Genomic DNA, 26,061 nt, shown 5'->3' with positions numbered 1-26,061 from the left:
CAAACTTATTATACCCTAGACACTCAAAGCTAAACAAAATTTCTCAAAACTCAGGATCTGGTACTTAGAAATTTGAAGGTGTAGCCAAAATAAACAATGGTATATTAATTTTGTCTCCTCTACATCAAAGTCTTTGCAATTATTATTCAGTAATTCCAAAAATATGTTAATTCAGAAACTAAACAAAAAGGACACAAGAATTTGAAGGACTTAAAATATATTTTTTATATTGATAGTCTGTGTCTTTCTGTCCTAAGATAATACATCATAATTGATTACATACAGGATGAGGTGAGGTATTTGTAAAATAGCTGGTAAAAAATAATTAATATACAGTATTCTACATGAGATGGAATCTTATGAACCTTTAAGTCTTCTGATGTGTTAAATTCATCACCTAAATTAAATTGCCCTACGTGAACTTAGAGTTGTTTCCTCAAACCACGTTTAAAAAAAAAGGATCTTACATTTTCCCAGAATTTGTGCAGAAAAGGGAAAGCATGTAATTGGCAATTTCTATTTCTCACATCCAGAGTAGTGCATTCACACAAAATCAGGACCTCTAAGTTTAGCATAAAAAGAAAAAAAAAATACTGGATTAGAGATATAAAATCTCTGAATGATGGTTAGGCTAATTCACCAACAGCAAAGAAATTCAAGTGGTCAACAGTCTTGAAAATGCTTTATTGAAATGTGTGACTTATGTGCAGAAGATGTGTTTGAAAAGACCACAGCTTGAAAACTGGTTTTTGAAACGTTTCAACAACCAATTGAGAAAAAGAAATCACTACTGGACTTGACTTCTAGTAGAACCAGAAGCCTGCTGTAAAATTCTCCTTTAAAACATTTTCCGTCACAGAAATTAAAGAAAACAAAGCTATTATAGCTGGAAACTGTTGGAGTCTGAAGTTGCAGAGGAGGAGAAGCAACAGTTTTTTAAACATGTGGGATGAGTTCTTTTTTGGTTACACTTGGATGAACATGGACTTCACAGTTCTCGGAAGAACACCGGAGGGTGTTCACGCCCGTATGCTTGTCGTGTTGCAGAAACGGAGACACACACACGGGAAAGGAAAAGGGCTAAGGGAGGGGGACCGAGAAAAGGGCTCAGAGAAACGAGAACTGGAACGAGACATGATTAGATTAAGTCTAGTTATAAATTTATCAGAAGCTGTGCGCACCTTTTTTTAAAAGTCCTAAATTTACATTCCAAAAACTGCCCCCCGAACCCCCAAACCCGCTGTCCCTGCCTTGGAGCTATTGTGAAAGTCTATGCACAAAAACTGCAACAGAAAATAAAAAAATATCCCGGCCGTCCAAATCCCAAAACAAACCCAAAAAAGCTGTACATTTTTTTTACACATAGGATTAATAATATAGGCATATAGGTGACATGATTCAATTAAAAGGCTTTACTTTTTATGCCAGAGAAAACCCAATAAATAAAAGGTGCTAAAGTTAGCATTAAGAATTTGGTTGTAATGTATCGACAAAATCTGGGAAGGCAAATCCTCAAAGCTCCCCTGATACTGATCTGTCTCAGCAAACTATGAAGCACATACATAAATAACGCAAAATATGATTGAGAATGTGAGATTTTCAAGAACAAAGACAACATAATTCAGGTTAATTCTGTTGAACAGTGAATAAATGAAAATTCATCTACACCCGAATAAAACATTTAACAATTGAAAAAATTTTAAACAACCACAGAAAGTAAAAACTTGAAACAACTAAGAACAGGATTTGTTTTTAGGGCACACAAGCACCCTGCAGCAGATTCCGACAGTAGCTTTACCGGCGTGTCTTCTATAGATGAATATACGAGACAGGCTGAGCTCCACGTGGGTAAGATAATTAACAGGGCGACAGGACAGTCACACAGGGCGGAGCGCGACACCTGCTACAACCCTCAGATTCCACTGCAGAGCCGGCTTTATGCGTAGGAGGCACACAAAGAAAGGTGATTCAGGCAGACATTATTCAAAAGCTACTTCAGCAGGTAACTCTTTTGCCGCGTAACCATTGAATAATGTTTGGGAAAGCTTTGGGCTTTTATTTTTGTTTAAGTTTTACTCCTTGTATTTAATCTTTTAAATAACAAGGTCACTAAAACTCATGCACGCTGCAAAAAACCTCATGCAGTAGTTAAGGTAAACCATCCAAGCAGTTTTTATTCATTAATATTCATAAATACACACAGCAGCTTCATTAGAGATTTCAATTTTCCTCTTCAGTTTGAATGTGGAGTATTAGAAGAGCCTTTTGCATGTCAAGGTACAGGAAGCAGAGATCACCCCTGCACTGCTACCTACATTTACCTGCTAGAAGTAAAAATTAGTTATGTGGAAATGATTATCATATATATTTTTTCTCTTCCTTTTGAATGTACACAATGTAACAAGATTGACAGACCTGAAATTACAATCACCAAACAAACCCAAGATAGTTGTTGTCCACTTTCATTGGCAAATACAGCACAGAGGACATTGTCTGCGAATTGGGATGTCATCAAAGAGGAGGTGGTGGAGGCTCATTTCCTTTATTACTCTCTTTTAAATTTAGGTTTTCTAAAGCAACATCTAAAGGCATAATATCTACACAGCCCATAGCACCAAAATCGGCCATCTCCCCCCGTTCATCCTCGTCCGAGGAGGAGCTCTCCTCGCGCACCAGAGTGGACAGAAGGAGCTCTTGGACAAACAGGCTGCGGTCTGCACGCTCACTTTCCATGGACTGGCGCTCTGCTTCAGACATTTTAGGATCATTCAACCTGCGTAAGTTAAAAAGAAAAGGTCTTATTGGATAGAACTCACGGGACAATGGTGTGTCACATCTCTGCAATGTCCTACACTGTGCAAGCTGTACAGGTGTAACACTCAGAATCTGAGACATACTGGAACACCTTGCTCTAATTTATCACCTTAATTTTCTTGAGATTCATCCCCACACTTGTAGCAACACTGTTACCCTGAGGTGCAATCTATGCTTTAATTAGGTTCAATGAGACAAGTACATTTAGACTTCTCATGGTTCTTTCAGAGAAAACGTGGTGAAAATTCTTCTGAGGAAAACAAAATTTCTAACAGATCAGATTGCTTAGGGAAATAGTAATTTCCTTAACCAGGATTTCACCTGTGGGTAGTAAAAATGGGAAATGTAGCAATCCTGGTCATAAACACAAAATCTGTAGTGACTAGAATATTCTACTGAAAAGAATTCCTAGAAGTTTCTTTGACTTTTCTCTATTACTTCCATGTAATTCTTCCTGAAACGAAGAAGCCCGAGAGGGCAAGAACCACCCTCGCTCACAGCCCTCCTGCACAGGTCTCCTGCCAGCAACTTGGTAGGCAGGGCTGCCCTGAGGGTTAACGGCCCAGAATGCTTATCTGCCTGGAGACAGTGTAGACCTTAAGAGCTGAATTCTTGTTACTAACCTCTTCAATGACTTAAGCAAAATTCTGCTCAGTTTCAGTACTGATTTCATTTCTCTACATTTTCAGTGGTAAAGACAGACAGGAAAACTAGCTGGAGCAATGGAGTCAGGAAAACGAACAGAACAGGGAGAACATGGAGACAATGAAAGAGGTACAGCAGGCGTGCAGGGCAGGAGCTTCGCCCAGAGAACCCAGGTGCACGTGCCCACACACAGGTCTGCTCCACACTTCTGTACGGCTGGCACCTGCTCTCCTCTGCCCTACCTATGCCGAAAGGCACAGAGGCCTCCCAAAGTAACAAGGGAGGATATGCACTGGGCACTTACGACGGGTGAGGCTCTAAGTGCTTTTTGTATTATCTCTTTTAATTCCTATAAGTCCTGTTGCTATCAACATTTTACAGGAAGAGGAAACTGAAGCAGAGTTTAAGTTGACTTGCTCAAAATCTCACAGCTGTCAAGTTCAAAACCACCAAATGATTAAATCTATGGGCTCAGAAGACAAATTAAAAGATCCAAATTCCAGAACTTAAAGAAAACAAAAAGATGTGAAAGGTATTTACAAAATAGCTATTAAATCTACAGTGGAAGAAAATGACTGATGGTATTAATGACTAAAACCAAACTGAGAGCCCTGACTAGTGTGGCTTCGTGGATTGAGCGCTAGCTTGGGAACCAAAAGGTCGCCAGTTCAATTCCCAGACAGGGCACACGCCTGGGTTGAGCGCCAGGACCCCAGTTGCAGATGGGCGAGAGGCAACTGATGAATGTATCTCTTCACACATCGATGTTTCTCTCCCTCTTCCTCCCTCCATTCTCCTCTCTAAAAATAAATAAATAAAATCTTAAAAAAAAGACAAAACCCAAATTAAGAATATTCTAAGGAAGTATCTAACAGAAAAGGAAACTAATAGGCTACATATTTTCAAGCAAAAACTGTAAGTGTTAAGAACTGAAATACATTCTCTATCCTTAGCTTTAGAAAAGGCCTCCAGTAAAGAAAGAAAGGAGGGGGAAAAACCCCTAAAATCAAAGGCACCACAGAAAAATAAAGGATATATAGAGGACTTCCTATATAGTAAGCAGGAAAACTAGAAACATACAGGCTGAGGCTCCAAACCTTTGGAGAGCATGTAATTCCAGTATTACTGCTTTGATTTTTAGGAAATAACTGACAAAATGTTTCATTCCTGAGAAGCAGACAGAATCTGGTAGTAGGCTACAGCTAGGTTTCCTGATGGCTAAGGCCAAACTTCATTTGGGATCTAGAGGTAACCGCAAAGCTTGTAAGGATCCTCAAATCGGGGTTAGCAAAACTAGCTGGCTTCATTACCAAGACCAAAGCTTGACACAGGCGCTTCATCACTTTCTAAATGGTCAATGACCCCCTAAAGACCTCACCATCAGGTCCAGGGCTGCACAAACAGGAACTGCCTCTGGATAAAGAAACCAAAGATCAGGCTTGAGCCCCACGCACATCACACAACAGCTGTGTGACCAGAGACCAGGATTTCCCCTTGGAGACACTGCAGCCACTGCTTGCCTTGAGCATTCACAATACATGTTAATACACTATTTGAAGTTCTCAGAAATCCAATGGTAAATAAACTATTTTTGTTACTTAGTTTTGCCTAAACTTACTCATCAGGGGGCAGGGGGGTGGGGAAGAACATAAGTAACAGAATATATAAAATCACAGGGAATATTTTTGAGAAAATATTGCCTTACGTAAATCATATGAGTCAGGAACAAATGACACAATGAAAAATGTGAAAGTGGCCTGCAAATTGCAAGGTACTATGCAATGTAAAGTATCGGACAGAAGGGGGCCTTCAAGAAGCTACAAAAAGAAATTACCCATACCATGCCCTGCGAGCTGGATTCTAATATAGAAAAACTGCAGAGAAAAATCCCTTATCAAGCCCACTGAGTATGGGGCTAACAAAACAACACAATAATAAAAAACAACAAAACAACAACAAAACAAACAATGGGGCATAGAGTAGGATGCCTTTTTCTAAAATTTCATTTTTGATTTTACAGAGAGGGGAAGAGAGGGAGGAAGACAGGGAGAGAAACATTGATACCAGAAACATGGATTGGCTGTCTTCCATACAAGCCCCAACCAGGACTGAACCCACAACTCAGGAATGTGCTCCGGCTGGGAATCAAACCAGTGTCCTTTCGGTTTGCGGTTCAATATCCAACCAACTGAGCCATAATGGTCAGGGTGGAAGATATCTTTTCTAACGGGCGCTGTCAATACATTCGTTCCACCCACAGGTTAGTGAGCTCTCAGTGGATGTACACATTGGTAGGTCACCTTTTTGAGGTAGGTATCTCGATCTGGCAAGTGACAAGGTTGTGGCTGGTCAGTCCCTACAGGTAAGTTATATGGCAGCATGCTAGATCTATCTGAAACATGTGCTGGTAATAACCAGGCACAGTTACTGACTTTGCAGAGATAATCCAAATGTAAACTCCCCACTTGAAACTTCCTCCTTAGATCCATAACAGATAACAGGGTCCCATTAATCGGGCCTTTATTCTATGGCAGATACTGAGCCAGATCATATATATACGAGTATTCTGATTCATTCTCAAAACAATTCTCTCTTCCCTGAGGCAAAACTCACAGGATAATGATGATAAAACAGGTCTAGAGAAGTTAAATGACTTGCCTAAGGTCCCAACTAAGTAAATGGCAAAGTTCAGGCTCTAGACAGAGGTCCATGAACACTGTTTAGTCTGCATTCACATGTTATTTACAACTCTGTAAATGTGCCAGAGACACTTAAAAGTATGAGATAAAAGAAATATACATAGAAATAATATTTTCTTCTCACATCTGTCATGCACACTGCATTTTGGAGACAACTGATATATTACACTAATTTTCTTCTTCATTTCAGTTTTTATTTTATATTCCTCTCTGTTCCACTAAAAGCCCAAATTAGTCCAGGTTTATTCTCTGTTGAGCCAAAGTCTACTCATTATTGCTCTTTCTGAACTCCTTTATATTCTTAAAAGTCACATAAAATGTCTGTGAGGTTTTTGGCACAGGAACACCTCAGTTGCTAATGGTAGTTTTCAGAAGAAAGAAAGAACTCCACTCCATCCAGTAGAGCCACTTACCGAGTGTACTGAGTATTTTTTACACTGTGGTAAACCCTTCTTTTAAGAGTTACTTTTGTGTGCACTGACTGTAAGAATTTAAATACTGCTTCTTTATAAAATTCTCAGAAGAAAACCAGTATGTTATGAAATCGTCTCTTGTACCCTTTACTATTTCACAGAAGACTGAAATTGGCAGTGAAAAGAAATTATGATAATAAAAGTACCTAATATGTCCCATCTATGTAATGATATGGTGTTTAAGTTTTATGGGCAATCTGGGAAAAGAAAGTCTTATTAGATGATAGGCGGTTCACGCAAGACCACCAGCATTCCTACTTTATCTAAAATAAGAATTATTTTTCATGTTCTCAGGGAAATACTGAATACGCAGTTTTGACTAGAGATCTGTGGGCTTTAATGGTTCGGTCAGAGGCAAAGTGTTTAATAACATACATAAGCACAAAAGAGAAGAGATTATTTCAGACTGCATAGTGCTAATCAATGTTGCTTCTGAAAGTAATGTTAATAAATGAGCCACCTTGTTAAAAGAAACTGGGAATTCTGGACAGCTTGCTGGTTACTCTCCGTGCTTGCGGTGTTGGCAGTCGCTGTGGACTGCGTGACTGTAGCGGTGACACTGCCTGTGTTAGTGCGCCGGCTCGCGTTGCGCGCGGTCTCCAGCTGCTGCCGCGCTGCCTGGGCGTGCTGCCGTTCCAGCTGCAGCTGCATCTGCAGTTGTTGTAACTGAGAGGCGGAAGGGCCAGAAGAATTAAGCTGTCCTCCTGCAGAACGTCTCACTCCTGATAACTGAGATAAAAGCTCTGCCAATGGAAACGAAGATGATGAATGTCTACTTAAAGGCTGAGGAATACAAACGGATACAGATCACTCTTTTCCCCGAGGAATATTAAAAATGATGGTCTACAGGCAGGTACCCACGGCAACATGTAGTTTCAGCTTGGAGCAACACCTTTTTAGGATAACTCCCACTGGCAGGAGTTGCTGTGTGTGGAGAGTGCCCATATGAATACTAACTCGCATACAATTATTTTCGTTTTAAGCAAAACATGGCATTGTTTAAATTATTTGCTCAATGAGCTAATGTAGTTATACTTTCTCTTGGTATTTCAGTGGATTAAACTGGTTCATCTATTAGTCCTATCAGAACATATAAACCCTCTCGACATGAGTTTCAGGAAAGCAGAGATCAAATGTACTGTTACGATTTTCCCAGTTCTTAAACAGTGCCTGATACATAGTAGGCACTCATTTAATCAATAATTGAATAAATTATTAGAATTAAATCCAAGAGACCTGTGTCATTTCTAACTGTGACCCTTGCACACTTGACTTTGTCTTCCTTCTCGGGCACCTTCTCGTACTGTGGCTGGAGAGTTGCTCAGTAAGGCTGATGGGCTCCTGACTGCATAGCCTATTTCGTGGTCTGTTATGATCCAGACTCCAGTTTTAATAAGGTGGTACTCATTAAGAGTGATGTGGACCTTTGTTCCAGCATCTTCATTTAAGGAAGATCCAATCATTGCCTTGTCCTACTTTGAGGGTCTACCTACCTAGCGTACTTGGAATTTACAATTGCCTTCCAGACATTCCCAGGCTAGCAAATATTCTTAGTCATTAAAACTCATTAACAGGCATGGTTGTTTTCTTGTTCACTGTTGTCTTACCCCAGGAGTTCTTATTCCATTCCTTCATATTATTCATCATTAAAATAAATTAATTGCCACAGACAAAAAATTGAAATAATGGAGAGAATTTCTCAATTTTGAGTTTCATTCCCAGGGTTACTTTATTTTGTAACTACCAAGCTGATGTCTTAATCCCTTCACCTTTTTTTACTCAGTCCCTCAATTCCCACTCCCCTCTGGCAACCATCACCCCAAAAATTAACCTTTAGTTTTAGAACGTGCTACCAAAGACAGCAGGTAATATTCTCTTTGGATAAATATTTTTTCAAAGCCCCAAAACTGAGTTTATTGGGTTTATTGTACACTCTAAGGCCCAAAGCACATTTGGAATGATTTTATACTGCGCATCTCATATTTTAAAGAACATTTTATGAGTGAAATTGTCCCTAGTTTACATCACAGACTTACACACTTCTCAGTGTTACACACTTCTCAGTGCAAGACGTATCACTGCTTCCAGGTACACATTCTCCTATGTGCACACAGTCAGAACTTGTCACAGGCCCCCCCACAGTATCACTTCCTGTCTGTGCTTGATGCGTCTCAGTCTCAGGCTATAGCAATTTTTTAAAAAATTAAGTTTATTGCGGTACATTGGTTAATAACAATATAATTCAATATCTGTATACTCTATTGTGTGCGCACTACCCAAAGTCTAATTTCCTTTGGTTACCCACAATGATTTTTGATATTTTATTTGGACCCTCAACCCTTTTGTCTGTGGCTGGCGGCTTCCAGGGTGGCTATGCATTAAACCCCCTGACTTGCTATACACTCCATGTTCAAATGTTGTTTTTTCAGTAAGATTTTCCCAAGCCATTAAAACATGTACTTTTTAGTATATTCCACAATAGAGCTCTCAAATCAAGGCAAGAACACAGAAATTCCTACTTTAACTTTCTCGTATGAGAAGAGCTTAATTCTTTAGTCTTGTCAATTAGTTTTCTTATCTGTATATTTGTGGAGGTTGAACCATGCAATTTTGGCAGTCAATGGAAATCTCTTATGATTTTCTTGGGTTTCACTGCAGGCCACTAACAGAACATAGAGCCATGTCTTATTGCCTTATGCCTCTAAGTACTTGAAGAAATACCAGAATGATATGAACTACATTAGGCTGTCTATTTTAAAAATACTTTATACTTATAAAGTTTTGTGAAAGAATGTTGGAGTATGGTGAGAGATTCCTAGGACCATAAATTCCAACAAAAACTTTAAAGGGAGCCCCGTGCCCAGCCATTTCCATTGTTAACATGAAACTAACTTACCAGCTATGGGATCCATGGCTTCCCTATTGCTTGGAGAATATGAACTCTGAGAAGAAGAAAGTCCACCAGTAGAACTGCTAGTAAAGTGCATGTTTGATCTACGAGCACGAGGACCTCCTAATCCCCGGCCAGGGTGAAACATTCTACGTACATGTCGAACACCACTCGATTCATCATAACTCCAAAGTTAAGAAAAGAACCCAAGTATTTTATAGACAGGAAAAAAAATCACTTAAGCCCTTGCTAAATAGATGGAGATCTCCTAAATTGGAAGCATTGTAAAATAGCACATTTAATATAGAATGCAAATGTCACAACTACATTTATAAGGGCTTTTAACAACTCTAAAGCAATGTTAGAGTGTTTGTATATTACATATGTTTTCAAAGAAATTTCCTCCTGGTTCCAGCTAAAATAACCAAAGTTAACAGTGCTAAATAAGGAGAAAGGCATCGCACAGTCAGATACCCAAGATGGGACGATCCCTTACCATGATGTTCTCAGCATTGAATTTCTTATATGTTTACAATGAAGTAACCACAATCCATAAGCATCAGTTTTTATATCTGGGGAGAGTGTGCTAATATACAAGCTGACCAAATCTTAATTAAAGTTGTAAAGAGAAAAGAATATTATTAATAATTTAAATTCTGGAGTAAGAGTCCTCTGGGTTACTAATTTTAAACTGTGTTTAAGCTCTTTTTCAATGCTGCAAAAACAAACAAACAAACAAACAAACAAAAAAAACCCCCCAAAACAAAACACGGTTCTGGTGCCCAGGAAGCTTAGAGAGAAGCTACTCCCTCATGTCAAAGTTACCACAAAGCACCTGAAAAATTAATATGCTTCCCGGATACCTGTTATGCTTCCATGGTAATACTTGTTTGGAATCTCAAATGTAACAAATGCCTTCTCCTACTCTTATAATTTATGTAATTTAATCTTCTCTTGATAACCCGATTCTTATAAAAATCTCAAAGACAGGATGTAGATGATGTGGGACATTCTACTGAATAGACACCAAGTTCCCTAGAGGTTCATAAACTCGTTGAGGAAAGTCAGGATCACAGCTGGGTTTTCAATTATTTGCCTGGCTTCTTCATGGCGCTGGAGTGAAGGAAGGATCAAACGCAGTCCTTCTGAGCACTGTCACAGGATTCTTTTGTATGAAATGAAAAGTCACTCAAATGCTTAAGTATTTTTGGCCCATTTGGGTTTCCTTATGCTCTCAGAAAAAATAATCACTGCTTTCTTCATTTTGCTTTCAGGGTCCCTGCACTTAAGAGAAAGAAAGAACAGCTTCCTTTTTTATTGAGTACTGGCTCAGGTCAGGCTGACATTCTTGTATCTTCAGTTGGGTTCATATCTTTACTTTCCATTGGTTTCTACTTATCTTCCTATAACTATAAAGGGCCATATTTCCAATTAGAAAATTAGGAACTGTGATCAAGGGATGAGCTGTAGGACAAGAAAACCACCAAACCAGTTTCTCTCTCAACAGGTCTAAGGTTGAATTATTTTGAATGCCAAGAGGCATTCAAAAGAATTAAGAATAGTCTGGCAGAGAATAAAGTTGTGATTAGAGCTTGAATTGCTTCAAAATGCAACGAACACCGAAACCTTCACAGGAGAACAAAACCCTGTGTTAATCAGTGATAGTTATAGAAAAACAATTCATAACCTGAAACCAGAAGCATGGCACCTACACATTTAATTACGCTGGTGTGCTAATAAACTTTTGGGAGATTACAGGGAACACTGCCAGGAACTGTCATGAGATAGGTAGGCTTGGGAAGGGGAAGCAGAAATGAAAGTAGAAAAGGAAGTTAGAGCTGGACCTGACCGTATGCTATCCTGCTCAGAGAGACTGGGCAGGAAGTGGCTTTCCCTGGAAGAGACTCCAAAAGGGAAAAAGAGCCCCAAATGCACATCTGCCCACCATCCCACCCATAACAGGAGAAGGCAACAGAGAACAGAGAGGGGAAGCAAGTAAACTCTCCTTATAGTTCATTAATTAGATTTTAATTTGGGACAGCATTTTCCTCTTCTGTATGAAAACATTCTCCTGAACTTACAACCTGATCAAACTATCTTATAAACTAACAATGATGAGTAAGTCAACTTTTACTAAATAAGCATGACTCATATAAAAGTCATAGCATATTAAAAAAGGAATAAGAAATTGCATCTCAACACTGAGTTACTTTTATGAAAACATCAAATAAACTAAATAAAATAAAATTAGAGGTTAGTTTTTGCCTTTGGGGATACTATCCTTAAAAATAATCAAATGACAATTGTTACAAACAACTTTTTCCTCTGTTGCGTCTGGAAAGGATATTAAATCTCTAGGGGCTCTGTGTTCAAGTGTAAGATGAGCTGCAAAGTCATCCGTGACATGATTAGGATCACCTCCAGGTAATGCTGCACATATAGGACAAATCTGAAATGAAAAAGAAAGCAGATTTAATAAATGAACACTGATCAGGCATCTTTCTGGATGAATATTTTACTGTAAATTTTACTACCACCAAGTTTTAACCAGGTAAAAACACAGTAGATCCTGAACTAGTGAACACAGGGGAGGCCTGAACAAGAACTATAGCACATCAGGAAAGAAAGCTAAGAAGGTGACATAGGCAGACATGGCTTGCCTCCTCACACAACCACATCGAAATTACAACTAAACTACACAACAACCATTACTCAGAACCACCAGAAATCGAGCTGAATGCAAGTCCTACAAATACGGAATTGAAGAAGAAATCCCGCTGAGACTGGCAGGAGGGGCAGATGTAGAACATGCTGGTCCCACCATATGTTGTGGATCAAAACTGAGAGGGATATCTCAGGAGCGAGGGGCCTCAGCCTAACATCAGGCCTCCCAGCCCAGGGTTCCCATGCCAGGAAGACAAGTCCCCGTAATTGCTGGCTGTACAAACCAGTGGGGACTGAAGCTGTGGAAGAAGGAAACTGCTGGATTCAGTTTCCAGGCAGTTCCTCTTAAAGGGCCCATGTACAAACTTACTCACACTCACTCCCTCTGAGCTCCAGCATGGGGGCAGCAGCTTGAGAGGCACCAAAGGCATTTCAGGGAGGAACTGAAGTGTCCAGTATCAGGGCGAGAGCTGGGGGACAGCTTTCTCCCAGACAGAAGTGCTGACAAGGCCACTGTTCCTATTGTGAGCCCTCTCCACAAAGAGCTGGCAGGTGGACACCATAACAGAGACTCCAGCAACCTGGTTTACAGTGTTTGCCCCACCTTGGTGATTCCCTGAGGCTCTGCCCCACCCAACTTTCGGGCCCAGCCAAGCTGTTTCCAGTGACTTTTTCATACAAATGGCCTGTCTTGGCTCATGCTTCAGATTTTTCTAAATCCTCTCAAACAAGCTGCGTCTGGTCCTGAGTGAGCCCTAATCTCTCTTGTTAAGTGGCCCTAAGCCTCGCACTAGCAACAGCTGGCCTCAGTTCACAGCTTGGAAACCTCCAAGCCCCAAACAAGCAGCAGCCACCTGCAGATCACTTTGTAGCTTATGCCAGGTGGCCCTGGACAGAACGAGGGTGGGGGCTGACGTTGGCCTGCACCACCTAGGAAATCTCAGGGCCAGCACACCCCATGGAAAGCTACAGACCACGCTGGAGTATCATCCATCCAACCACCTTCACAAGTAACACAATCGAGGGGCAAACCCAGTGGGCACCAGAGCCCTACTGATGAAGTAAGTCCTAATCTGTGAGATAGGCCTTGGTACAGCTGATCCTCCATGGTGGTTGGAGGTTGGTGGTCCATGGTCACAGCCAGTCCTTGCAGCTGACTGGCCTGGGTAAATCCCTCCCATTGACCTGCCAACAGCAATCAAGGCTCAACTACAACAGCATGGTGTACTCAGCCCACACAGGGTAGTGCACCTCAAGTGCCCAACTTGGGTGATAGGGGAAGCTGTGCCATTGGACCCTACACGACACCTACTACATTGGGCCACTTTACCAAACCAGGGAGTTGTAGCAGCTCTACCTAATACACAGAAACAAACACAAGGAGGCTACCAGAATAAGGAGACAAAAAAATGTTCTTTCATGGCCCAAATGAAAGAACAGAACAAAACTCCAGAAAAAGAACTAATCAAAATGGAGAAAACCAATCTACTAGATGTAGAAAACAGTGGTTATAAGGATACTGAACGAACTTAGGAGAAGAGCAGCTGAATTCAGAAAGAACTTCGACAGCATAGAACAGGAGATGGAAACCATAAGAACGAACCAGTCAGAAATGAAGGCTACACTAACTGAAATGAATAAAAATTTATAGAGAATCAATAGTAGAGTAGGATGAAGCTGAGATTCAGATCTGTGGTTTAGAATATAAAGAAGCAGAGAACACCGAATCAGAACAGCAAGAAGAAAAAATAATAAAAAAAAGAGGGTAGTATAAAGAGCCTCCGGGACAGCTTCAAGCATTCCAACATTCGCATCATCGGGCGGCTAGTAGGAGAGGAGAGAGAGCAAGAAATTGAAAGCCTATTTGAAAAAATAATTACAGAAAACTTCCCTAACGCGGTGAAGGAAATAGACATAGAAGTCCAGGAAGCACAAAGAATCCTAAAGAAAACAAACCTAAGGAGGCCCATACCAAGACACATCATAATTAAAATGCCAAAGGTTAAAGCAGCAAGAGAAAAGCAGTTAGTTACCTACAAGGAAGATCTCGTAAGTCTGTCAACTGATTTCTCAAAAGGCTAGACGGGATTAGCAAGAAATATTCAAAGGATGAAAACCAAGGACATACAATCAAGATTACTCTACCCAGCAAAGCTATCATTTAGATTTGAAGGACATATAAAGAACCTCCCAGACAAGAAAAGTCTAAAGGAGTTCATCATCACCAAACCAGTATTATATGAAATGTTAAAGGGTTTTCTTTGAGAAGATCAAAAATTTGAACAATAAAATGGCAGTAAATACATATCTATGGATAATGGAATCTAAAAAACAAAACAAATAAACAAGCAGAACAGAAACAGAATCATAGATACAGAGAACATACTGATGTTTGCCAGTGTGGGGTAGGGGCTTGGGGGATGGGCAAAAAAAGGTGAAGGGATAGGAAGTACAAATTCATTGTTAGAGAAGAGTCACGGGGATGTAAAGTACAGCATAGGGAATACAGCAGCCAAAGAATATATACTCATGACCCATGGACATGGACAACAGTGTGGGGATTGTCTGGGCGGGGGCGGGGGGGGGGGCCTTGGGCGGAGGAGGGTAAAGGGGGAAAATTGGGACAACTGTAGTAGTATAAACAATAAAATATAATAAAAAAAAAAACAAAACTACAGCACATCAATGCTGTCACTCACAATGAAAACACAGTATCTCAAAGTCAGACACACCAGTCCAGACAGTTCAAACTTGAGCCCTAGTGAAGCCTTCTAGCAGCTTTCTGATTCATTCATGTGGTCTAGCAAAACAGTTTCCATAAAAAAATTAAAATATGCTATTTAGTGCACATTCTGCCTGACAAAGCCTAGTACTGAATGGTAAAGACTGAGACATAAGCTTTTCTAAAGTAAGCTAGACTTGAGGGCCAATGTCCAAATAAGACAGCAAAGCTCTTACTATGATGCAACTGTGCAAACTTATATATTTTAAATGTGATATGGTAAGACAGACAATGATTACTGATTATATGCAAATGTGCTCTAGAACTTCATGAATTGGACTTCCAGGAGGAAAAGAGGGTGGGTGGGTGGCACAAGAGCTTCAGATCAGGGAAAGGTCAAGAATTAGAAGACCGATTTCCTGCAGACCTTAGGGCAAGGGATAAAAGGAGGAAGTGGGAATAAAATGGTGCACAGGGAGGCAGCGGCGGCTTGATAGATTGGAAATGAGGTGTCTGAAACAGCAGTTTCGACAGAAGTGGTGAAAGGAGGCAGGAGAGGGTAAGGATGGAAAGAATGAGGAACTATTAGAGGAAAGGCCCTCATTCTTCCAGAGGTCCAAAGGGACAGAGGATAATCTAAGCGATAGCTAAGCCTCGAAATATGAAGAACTTCCATCTTAAAGAACACAGGTAAGAACACAGGTCTGAAGCAAAGGAGCATGATCAAAGGGAGCCCCTGGGACATACACAGGTCAAGTTTCAGTCTTGTGCCTCTCTAGGGAAAAAGGAGAGTTGAGGATATGTGACTCATCTTGCCAACACATGCGCCCTGTGCTTAAATTCTTTCACGTGGAGAAAAATCTGGGCAATTAGTGGTGACTTTATTGCCCCTGACAGCTGTGGGGGAGAAGAGAGTAGCACTGGAGATGAGGCAGGGAAAGGTGCGACCTGGAAGGACAGCACGGGGACACAGGGGGAAAAACAAACTACCCTGATTTCTAGAAAGCAGAAGTTCCCTGAGAATTCGACTCTGTGATCCCAGTTCTCCTCCTGTGCAGGCAGCCAGCTGTCCTGATTATCTGCCACCGGACTGAGAATAGCCTCAAGAAACCTAAGCCTTGACTGGTGTGGTTCAGTGGGTTGGGCCTCATCTCGCAAACTGAAAGGTCTCTGATTTGATTCCCGGTCAGGGCACATGCCTGGACTGTGGGCCAGGTCCCCGGTCGGGGGCTTACAAGAGGCAACCGATCAATGTTTCTCTCCCTCCCTTTCTCCTTCCCTTCCCCTCTCTCTAAAAATAAATAAATAAACAAATAAATACATGAAAGAAAAACTAAGATGCCCATGAGAAATAATGTTTAAACATGACATGTGAAACAAGTAGGGAGGTCATCACAGGATGTGCCTGTGAGGCAAACAGAGAGAAGACATGCATGTGCGTGCCTCTCTTAGAAGATGCTAGAGAGGTGGTCAGACATTTTTTTTCTGTCAGGGAGAAAAGCAATTGTTTCTGTTTGCAACAAGTTTACAAAGTACAAAGTATCAATTCTTTCTTTACTAGGAATTTAGGTTTTACTGTCTGGACCATTCCTGCCTGGTGACACTGAGTAATAGTGTTTGATACACTTATTTTATTTTTCATGTATTTATGTCTTGCTTAAATAGATTGTAATCTCTTTGAGAAATGCAGAACAGTGTGATTTGTTTCTTGTTTGGGAATCATGACCAGACTTCTTAAAGCAAAAAGACCAACAAGGTTTGGATATACAACCTCCAGTTGTTTAAAAATAAAACCAACCAACCTACTTAGGTATTTTGAGACCTGGCATTTTGCAATAGTTAGTAGGTGCTGGACTATGTATTGTATTATTATAATATCATAAGACTGCATGTATAAGATTTTTGTCCAAAGAAAAATAACCACCAAAAGGAAAAAGCATCTTCTTTTTATTTCTTTTTAGATTGGCCTTTGGATAAAATCTATGCACAACTTGAATTATGCAAAGGTAGCTGCAGAAATTTCAGTACTTTGAAGATGCATGTAAATGTTCTTAGATGAGAAAAGTCTCCTCAAGAATATCATTCTTGGAAGGAAGACAGAGTGGGAAAATACAGACAGATTCCAAATGTACAATATTAAGAATGTTCTTTTTTTTCTGAGAAGGTAAGGGAGGGAGAAAGATCAATGTTTTGAGAAATACATTGATCAGGTGCCTCTTGCATACACCTAACTGGAGAACCTGGTCTGCAACCCAGGTCTGTGCGCTGACTGGGGAATCAAACAGGCGACCTTCTGTTTTGCAGGCCGGCACGCAATCCACTGAGCCATACCAGCCAGGGCAAGAATGTTCTACTAACATTGATAATCTCCTACAATCTAGAAAAGCACCTTTAAGATGGGGATGTACAACAGAAAGACAATCAAGATCTTTAACACTGTATATTAATTTCAGTTCTGTAACTCAATGTCTTTTAGATTTCATTACAGTAAATGTGCTAAGACAGCAAGATGAAGGTATTCAGAAGTGCTTCATTCACAGAGAAATAACACAAAAACCAATACTCAAACTTCTATAACGACCAGGGATAAAGAATTAACTACTGACCTAAGGAGTTACTATGGCAGGAGGGTCACCTGGTTTGGCAGCTTCCATAGAAAACCTAAGAGACGAGATCACAGCCAAGTGGGCGATGCTGCCGCACCTGGGCCCAACGAGGGTTCTGAAAGGGAGACTAAGCTCCACTGTGGGTGGGACCAGATGCCGACATCACCTTTTAAATTTCATGCTATACACTTAGCAAGCTAATTCATGTTTTAGGATAAGGATTTTGGTAACCGAAGGTTGTACTGTTTGAGAGGTAATAAGCAAGAAGAAGAAAGAAAAGCAAGAACAAATGGAGCAGTAACAGAGAGGAGGTCGGGGTGGGATGGGGACAGAGGGAACACCACCCTGATGTTCAGGAACACAAATCCTGCTGAGTTTTGAGTGTGTCTTTATGTCTACATGGTGGTACCTAATCCTTTTTACAGGACAAGAATATCCCACACAAAGGATAAGCTACTGATCCTCAAATTATGAGTTTGTTAACATTAGTATTTATTATACTTCTACAGCCACATGATATAGTAATATCTATTACTTGAACAAGAAATTTCCATGTAACACACTAACTTAAAATCACAACAACCTGTCAACATTAAGGGTTACTGAGTTGGCTTAAGTCAGTGTTTTCTTAATTTGATTACAGATTTTAAAAATATAGTTCCCCATGCCTCTACCTGGAAACTGATGCTAGGAATTTAGAAGATAACAAGGGTCCAGTTATCTTATGACTGAATAAATCAGGAAGGTACAGCCTAAATATACAATGGCACTGAAAAATAACGAACATTTACCCTGTTGTAAGAAACGCCAAATGTTACTGTTACTTCCTATTCCCGCAACCCCATGCCTATTCACAAGTGTCCTTGCATGCTGCCTCTGCTATCGCTCAAGTCTTCCCTTTCTGCTTCACCTTGCCTCTGAAGGTCAAAACCAGCCCTGCTTTTTTCTGCAACCCTTTTGGAAGCCTTTACCAATGTACTGAGATCCCACGCTCAGAACGTAATCGTTTCCATTTCCCCATGTGGCCCCAGCTTATGATTCACAGTACTCAACCAGTCAGTGCCTATTCTTAACACAGGTGGTGACCAATGTCTAGAACAAACACTATATAAAGTCCACATATAAACACTAAGTCTCTACTTAATTTACAAAACTTTCCCGCTGTGACAGGCCATGTCCCCCACATCCCTCCTCTCCACACCCCCCCTCAAGTGAGCACGCTTGGTTTTTGTTTTTAAAACAAGGGCACTACACATTCATCCTCATATAATTATTAACCAGTTTAAAGCAAGGTCAGGCTTCCTCCAACCTCTTTCTTGAACTCATACACCCATAACCAGACAGCACTGTCTGTCTGTCTGGGTACTGTGGAGGGCTCTAAAAAGAACAGAGGAAGAGTTACGCTCCATGTGATAAGTTCCTTCCATGGGTTTTTTTGTTTTGTTTTGTTTTTTGGATAGGCTTAATAACAAGTTTCTTGCTCATTTTGTTTACTGCTATAGAATACTGCATTTTTAAAAAGTACCTATCTGCTCTACATATAAACTGGCTTTAACTAAAGCTACACTGTAGCATTATACAGAAACTAGTTTCTACATGAAAATCATTCAGAAGACACCAAAGAGCTGGGTTAGTTCTTTATAACGAGGCTGGTCCACTTTAACGCCTCATCCTCTCAGTCCACATGAGCCACACGAGGGAGGGCGATGCCATGTTTCTTGTTAACAGCAAACACCCTACATAAAATAACTGCCTTGGCAACTGGCATTTCTTCACTAGATTTCTGAATCACAAACTTGATAAACTAATTTCTTTCCTTTATATGACTGGTTTTATTTTTTTTAAAGATTTTATTTATTTTTAGAGAGTGAAGAGAGGAGGGAGGAAGAGAGGGAAAGAAAGATCGATGAGAGAAACTTCAATCAGTTGCCTGTCATACGTCCCGTCCCCGGTTGGGGCCTGCAACCCAGGCATGTGCCCTGATTGGGAATTGGAACCAGTAACCTTTTGGCTTGCAGAACAATGCCCAAACAACTGAGCTACATCAGTCAGGGCTACGTGACTAGTTTTAGATCCATGAGAAACGTTTTCCTTTGGAGACATCTGTTCAAAAGTTGTCATTTCCCTACATCTTATATCATTATTTTCTAGTGATAGCAACTGTTTAATGCATCATTTCTCTGGCAACCATGATCTTATAACAGGGAGCACAGCTTTGTAATTTCTACCCTTTTTGATCCATGCTCATCCACATAATCATTACAATTAGATTCATCCTATTTCAAAAGAACAAAGAATCATTCAAAGTCTACCATACTTCCCTTCCCAAATGACAGCCTCGGTCGCATGATGGTGAAGAAAGTCCTGTCATTCCTCTGTACGAGTGCCAAAGTGTCTCTTTAATGTCCACTGAACCAAGTGGACAGATATTCTGGTTTTAAAGCTTCCCTCTTTATGTGGCCTCAATCAGCCCACTCAATTTTATTTCCCACAACAACCAACGCCTTACCATACCCACAACCTACTATGTTCTTTCTCAACATCATGTCTTGGTACATTGTCTTTTCCCTCTGAATAATGCCATTCCTTCCCGATTCTGTCAACTTTTGGGAATCATATCCATTTTTCAAGGCCTATCAAGCCACAAAGCCATCCCTGACTCCCACCTGCATTATCCTTCAATTGTGTTCACATTTGAGCTAGGTTGGTTTTTAGAGAGGCCATGAAGTATGTGGGTAAAAGCCATGTTTTAAATTTGTTATCATTCTAAAGGTCTTTGTGTCTTACTCCAAGAATTTGATGACTTCAAAGAGCAATACTTCTCAACACTTCACACATTAAATGTAATACTCTCGGTTAATACTTGGAGAAATACATTCAGAAGTTATAAGTTACTTGTTTTACAAAAAGCCAGTGAATATTTCGCTTTCCAAGACACTATCTTCTGAGGGCAAAGAAATACGGAAAATCAAAGTTGCGTTCACCTCACCCCTTTCCTTTTTCACAGCTGACGACTCAGCTATTTTCTGCTGAGAAACCCACACCTTTTCTCATATATGAGCCCTTCTGCAGCCCCCATGTAGTCCCATGTGTCCCTGCTTTTTCTCCCATCATTACATGAAAATTCCTTCCCTCTCTCCCAGTCCTCATTCCTTTTCTCTATTACAGCTTGAATCAAGTTATAAAATTAATCATGGGGGGGTGGGGAAGGAAGCCCTTGTCTCTCAGGAGTTCTAGGTTCTGAAGAAAAATTAAGATGTAGAAGAACCTGCCCATTGTCACCGCTCTACAGTCTTCAGAAAAGCTCTGCTTTATTTTTTCATCCATATGTAAATTTACTTTTTTATCCAATCATAAGCACAAGAACGATAAAAACACAATTTCAAGTCAAACAATTTTCCTGTAATTTATACTATACTTTCCTTTAAAAAAAAAGATTTTACTTATTTATTTTTAAAGAGAGGGGAAGGGAGAGAGGGAGAGAAACATCAATATGTGGTTGTCTCTCATGCACCTCCTACTGGGGATCTGGCCTGCAACGCAGGCATGTGCCCTGACTGGGAATTGAACTGGCAACCCTTTGGTTTGCAGGCCAGCACTCAATCCATTGAACCACACTAGCCAGGGCAATACTATACCAACTTTCTAGTAAAAGGTTAGGTAGGTCTCCCTAGACTAGCTTTGACATGAAAGTTAACCACATGATGAGTTCTGCCAACCATGTACTCATTGTGCTCTGAGTTCCAAACTAGGCATGTAGTTATATATAATATATCTCTCCATCCTATATAAGTTTATGAAATCACGTAAGTAAAGCCTTGTGAATGTTAAGGAAGGAGGACTTTCAAGAACTGCAATAAGCACAATGCCTCTTACGCTACTCTTCACAGCTATAGCCCGATATCCAGTTAAAGGACCCATGCTATCAAACCTGGGTAAGCTGGTAAAGTTAAAGTTCTGACTGGTTAAATTAGTTATACTGCATAATTGTTACTATGTACAAACAAAGTCATTAAGTATTTACTGAGTATCAAGTCAGTGTTAATATCCTGGGTTATAAAAATTATCAAGAGTTCTGGCAAAGATGGAGGTGTGGGCAGATATGCTTTGCCTCCTGGCACAACCAAAAGAAGGAAACAACGAATTTAAAAACAACCAGAACTGCCAGAAAATGGAACTGTAAGGAAGTCCAACAACCAAGGAATTAAGGAGGAAAAATTCATCCAGACTGGTAGAAGGGGCAGAGATGGGCAAATGGGTGGAAAGGACACAAGGCAAGGCAGCAGCTGGCAGACCTGTTGGTCCCACATCTGTGTGTGGATAAACCAGGAGGAACAAATAGGGAGTAACACAGACTACACTACACAGGGTTCCAGTGAGAGGGAAAATTAAATTCCCAGAACCCCTGGCTGTAAAAATCTGTGGGGACTGGGGCAACAGGAGAAACTGCGAGTCTCTTGAAACTGGGGTGAGAGCTGAGAAAGTGGCATTGTTCCCTCTCTGACCCTTTCCCCACATACAGTGTCACAATGTGGCAAAGTGGGTTGCCCCGCCCTTGCAAATACCTAAGTCTCTGCCACTTACAGCATAACAGGTGCACTGTGACAAAGAAATATGGCCCAAATGAGAGAACTGATTAAAACTCCAGAAAAAGAACTAAGCAATGAGGAGATGGACAACCTATCAGGTGTAGAGTTCAAAACACTGGAAATCAGGATGCTCACAGAAATGACTGAATATGGTCGCAAAATAAAGGAAGAAGGGAAGGCTACACAAAATGAAATAAAGAAAAATATACAAGGAACCAACAGTGAAGGGAAGGAAGCCAGGATGAAATCAACAATTTGGAACAGAAGGAAGAAATAAACATTCAACTGCAACAGAATAAAGAAACGAGAATTCAAAAAAATCAGGAGAGGCTTAGGAACCTCTGGGACAACTTTAAACGGTCCAAAGGCTGAATCTTAGGGGAGCCAGGAGGAGGAGAGGAAAAGCAAGAAACTGAAAACTCATTGGAAAAAATAATGAAGGAAAACTTCCCCAATCTGGTGAAGGAACTAAGACACGTAAGTCTAGAAAGCTCAGAGTCCCAAAGAAGCTGGACCCAAAGAGGAACACACCAAGACACATCATAATTAAATTACTTGGGATTAAAGATAAGGAGAGATCTTAAGAGCAGCAAGAGAAAAGGAGACAGTTACCTACAAAGGAGTTCCCATAAGATTACCAGCTGATTTCTTGAAACAAACCTCACAGGCCAAGAAAGCGCCCGGAAATAAGTATTCAAAGTCATGAAAAGCAAGGCCCTACATCCAAGATTACTCTATCCAACAAAGCTATCATTTAGAATGAAAGGGCAGATAAAGTGCTTCCCAGATAAGGTAAAGTTAAAGGAGTTCATCATCACCAAGCCCTTATTATATGAAATGTTAGAGGGACTTATCTAAGAAAAAGAAGATCAAAACTATGAACAATAAAATGACAAGAAACTCACAACTATTTAACAACTGCACCTAAAGAAACAAAAACAAACTAAACAAACAACTAGGGCAGGAACAGAACCACAGAAATTGAGATCACATAGAGGGAGATCAGAGGGGAGGGGGAAGGGGAAGAATTGGGGAAAAGGTACAGGGAGTAAGAAGCACAAATGGTAGGTCGAAATAGACAGGGGGAAGTTAAGAATAGTATAGGAAATGGAGAAGCCAAAGAACTTATATGTACAACCCCTGGACATGAACTAAGGGGGAGAGGGAATGCTGGAGGAATGGGGGTGCAGGGAGGAGGGGGATAAAAGGGAGAGAACAGAATGAGACAACAATAATAGCACAATCAAAAAAATATACTTAAAAGAAAATTATCAAGAAATAAGCATAGTGACATTATCAAAAAGTGAGCCAAAGTGAACCTGCCATCATTAAAATTCATATGAATTTCTCTTGAAAAACTGGTGTTATATTTTTATTACTTATTCAAGCTGGGGGTATAGTTCATGGGTCTCCTTTTAGGGGCTCTTAAACTCAGCTTCAGATATAGGAATACCTCAGACTCATTCTGTAAGGCAGATATTCTCATCACTTGCAACACGATAGTGTGCTTTTAACAGAATGTCTTTTAAAGAAAAGTGATGACCCAAAAAAGAGCCATTAGAATTTAAAGACAGAGAGACACGTTTTACGTGCATTATATTTTTTTAAAAAGATTTTATGTATTATTTTTAGAAAGAAAGGAAGGGAGGGAGAAAGAAAGGGAGAGAAACATGTGATGTGTGAGAGATTGTTGATTGGTTGCCTCTTGCATGCCCCCAGTTGGAGACCCGGCCCGCAACCCAGGCACATGCCTTGACTGGGAATCAAACCAGCAACCTTTCAGTTCGCAGGCCAGAGCTCAATACACTGAGCCACACCAGCCAGGGCTATTTTAATCTTTATACTAAAAAAAGTTCACATTCTATTGAGCTAATGACTGCTAAGGCTAACTGATAACTTCAGGTTTCTGAATCTCTTGCCCAATTGAAAGTAGTTTATCTTATAAAACATGGAGGTATAATAAATATGAGACTGAATACTGAAGTTTTGCTTTGAGGACATACATAAAGCACCAGTGGAAAGTCTACCCTACGTGGTCCATAAATTCTGGTCCATAAATTCCTTTTGTGTCTCCGAGAGTCATCTAAGTTTGTAGCTACTTACACAGTAGCCATTTTGCCAAAATTGTTACAGGTCCTTATAAGATTTGAGTAAGCATGCTGTTTAACTTGATAATAATCTAATTTTTTTTGTTGCAGTGGAACACTGAATTAACTTATAATTAAATATGAATTACTTCATGTTGACTTTTTCTCTTCAGTTCTAGTTTTTCCATTGTAATGCTTAGGTTGGAACTGTCATGTGCTTCTAGAGAGCAGAATTTAGAACATTTGGTAGTTTTGTTATATACAAAAGTTTTGATTTTCCTTACATTTTATACTTGATTTAAAAGTCTTAAATAGGACTGGCAAGAAGTATTCTAAGTGACCAAAGGCAAGGACCTACATCCAGAATGACTCTATCCAGCAAACCTATCATTTGGAATGGAAGGGCAGATAAAGTGCTTCCCAGACAAGGTAAAGCTAAAGGAGTTCATCATCATCACAGCCTTATTACATGAAATGTTAAAGGGACTTATCTAAGAAAAAGAAGATCAGCCCTGGCTGGTGTGGCTCAGTGGACTGAGTGCCAGCCTGCAAACCAAAGGATCACTGGTTCGATTCCTAGTCAGGGCACATGCCTGGGTTGCAGGCCAGATCCCCAGTAGGGGGTGCGTGAGAGGCAACTGATGTTTCTCTCCCTCTTTTCTCCTTCCCTTCCCCTCTCTCTAAAAATCCATAAATAAAATCTTAAAAAAAAAGAGATCAAAACTATGAACATTAAAATGACAACAAGCTCACAACTATCAACAACTGAATCTAAAAAAAACAAAAACTAACACAAGGTAAGCAAACAAGAACAGGAACAGAATCATGAATATGGAGGTCACCTGGAGGGTTATCAGCACGGGGGGTGAGGGAAGAGATTCGGAGAAGGAAGAGAACGGGGGAAAAGGTACAGGGATTAAGAAGCATAATTGGTCAGTACAAAATAGACAGGGGGGCGTTAAGAATAGTATAGGAAATGGAGAAGCCAAAGAACCTGTACGCACGACCCATGGACAGGAACTAAGGGGAGGATGGCTGGAGGCAAGGGGAATACCAGTGGAGGGGAGCAGAGGGGGAATACTGGGACAGCTATCATAGCATAATCAATAAAACATAGTTTTAAAAAGTCCTAAATAATTAAGCTTTGTTTTTAAATATGGTTCTTGGACAGAAAATTAAATTATATGTGTATGTTGATGTCCTGGGATTCTGAAAGTCAAAACAACATAATTTAGCCACAATAAAAAATAACTCCAAGAGTCAGAGCTTTATCTTGCCCACAATTCAGTCTAGACACAAGCATCCACACTTACCTTGAAGTCCTCAACGTAAGCTTTACTTTTTCTGTCATCCCAGGGGTAAGCTAGATATTTTATCTGTGGACTTCAAGAAAAGGAAATGGGAACTTCTTACTGCTTAGTGGTGTTAAGGAGAACCTGAGTGCTGCAGGGGACGGGAATGGAGGCAGGGACCAAAAGCTCGCAACAGTTTTTTAGTGAAGAACCAGAGAGAAACTCTACCTAAGTGAGCGGGTTTATATTGTTTATAAGGTTTTTAAGAACGAGAGTCTGGTGATGACGGAAGCTCTGTATGTTCCTCTTCTGAAGGGCATAACAAGTTTGTCAAGTGAGGCTGAGTTTGGCAGGGCTTCTTAAAAAAAATTGACCCAACTTGAGTACAGAGATTATCATCTTAAAATAATTTTCTTAAACAGTTTGTTTGTTTTTTTAATGTGAGGGGCATAGCGGGAAAAGGGGTGGTAGGCGAAGAAAAGGCTGAGAAGTACATTAAGGACTTCTGAGCTACTTTATAATTTGCCGACAATTGACAGAGAGCTTCCTTCTTTAACTTATACTGCCCTCCCTACAAATC

At 40.3% G+C, this 26,061-nt stretch overlaps 1 protein-coding gene across 2 annotated transcripts in view; it reads right to left on the bottom strand.

The window, feature by feature from the left end:
• Nucleotides 1–665: 665 nt before the first annotated feature.
• KCMF1 (potassium channel modulatory factor 1) overlaps nt 666–26,061 on the bottom strand; it is a 77,311-nt gene continuing 51,915 nt past the window's right edge. For both annotated transcript variants that reach the window (XM_054577634.1, XM_054577635.1), the window contains exons 4-7: nt 11,869–11,970; nt 9,528–9,702; nt 7,092–7,374; nt 666–2,773 (exon numbers count right to left, since the gene is read on the bottom strand). In XM_054577634.1, the coding sequence (XP_054433609.1) occupies nt 2,512–2,773; nt 7,092–7,374; nt 9,528–9,702; nt 11,869–11,970 (822 nt within the window). In that variant the 3' untranslated portion in view covers nt 666–2,511. The remainder of the gene's footprint in view (nt 2,774–7,091; nt 7,375–9,527; nt 9,703–11,868; nt 11,971–26,061) is intronic.

Source organism: Pteronotus mesoamericanus, unplaced genomic scaffold, assembly GCF_021234165.1.
Source record: "Pteronotus mesoamericanus isolate MK-2021 breed Mesoamerican mustached bat unplaced genomic scaffold, CSHL_Meso_final contig_44, whole genome shotgun sequence".
Taxonomy (NCBI): domain Eukaryota; kingdom Metazoa; phylum Chordata; class Mammalia; order Chiroptera; family Mormoopidae; genus Pteronotus; species Pteronotus mesoamericanus.
The sequence above is the reverse complement of the archived record's forward strand: the minus strand, read 5'-3'. Positions and strand labels throughout refer to the sequence as shown.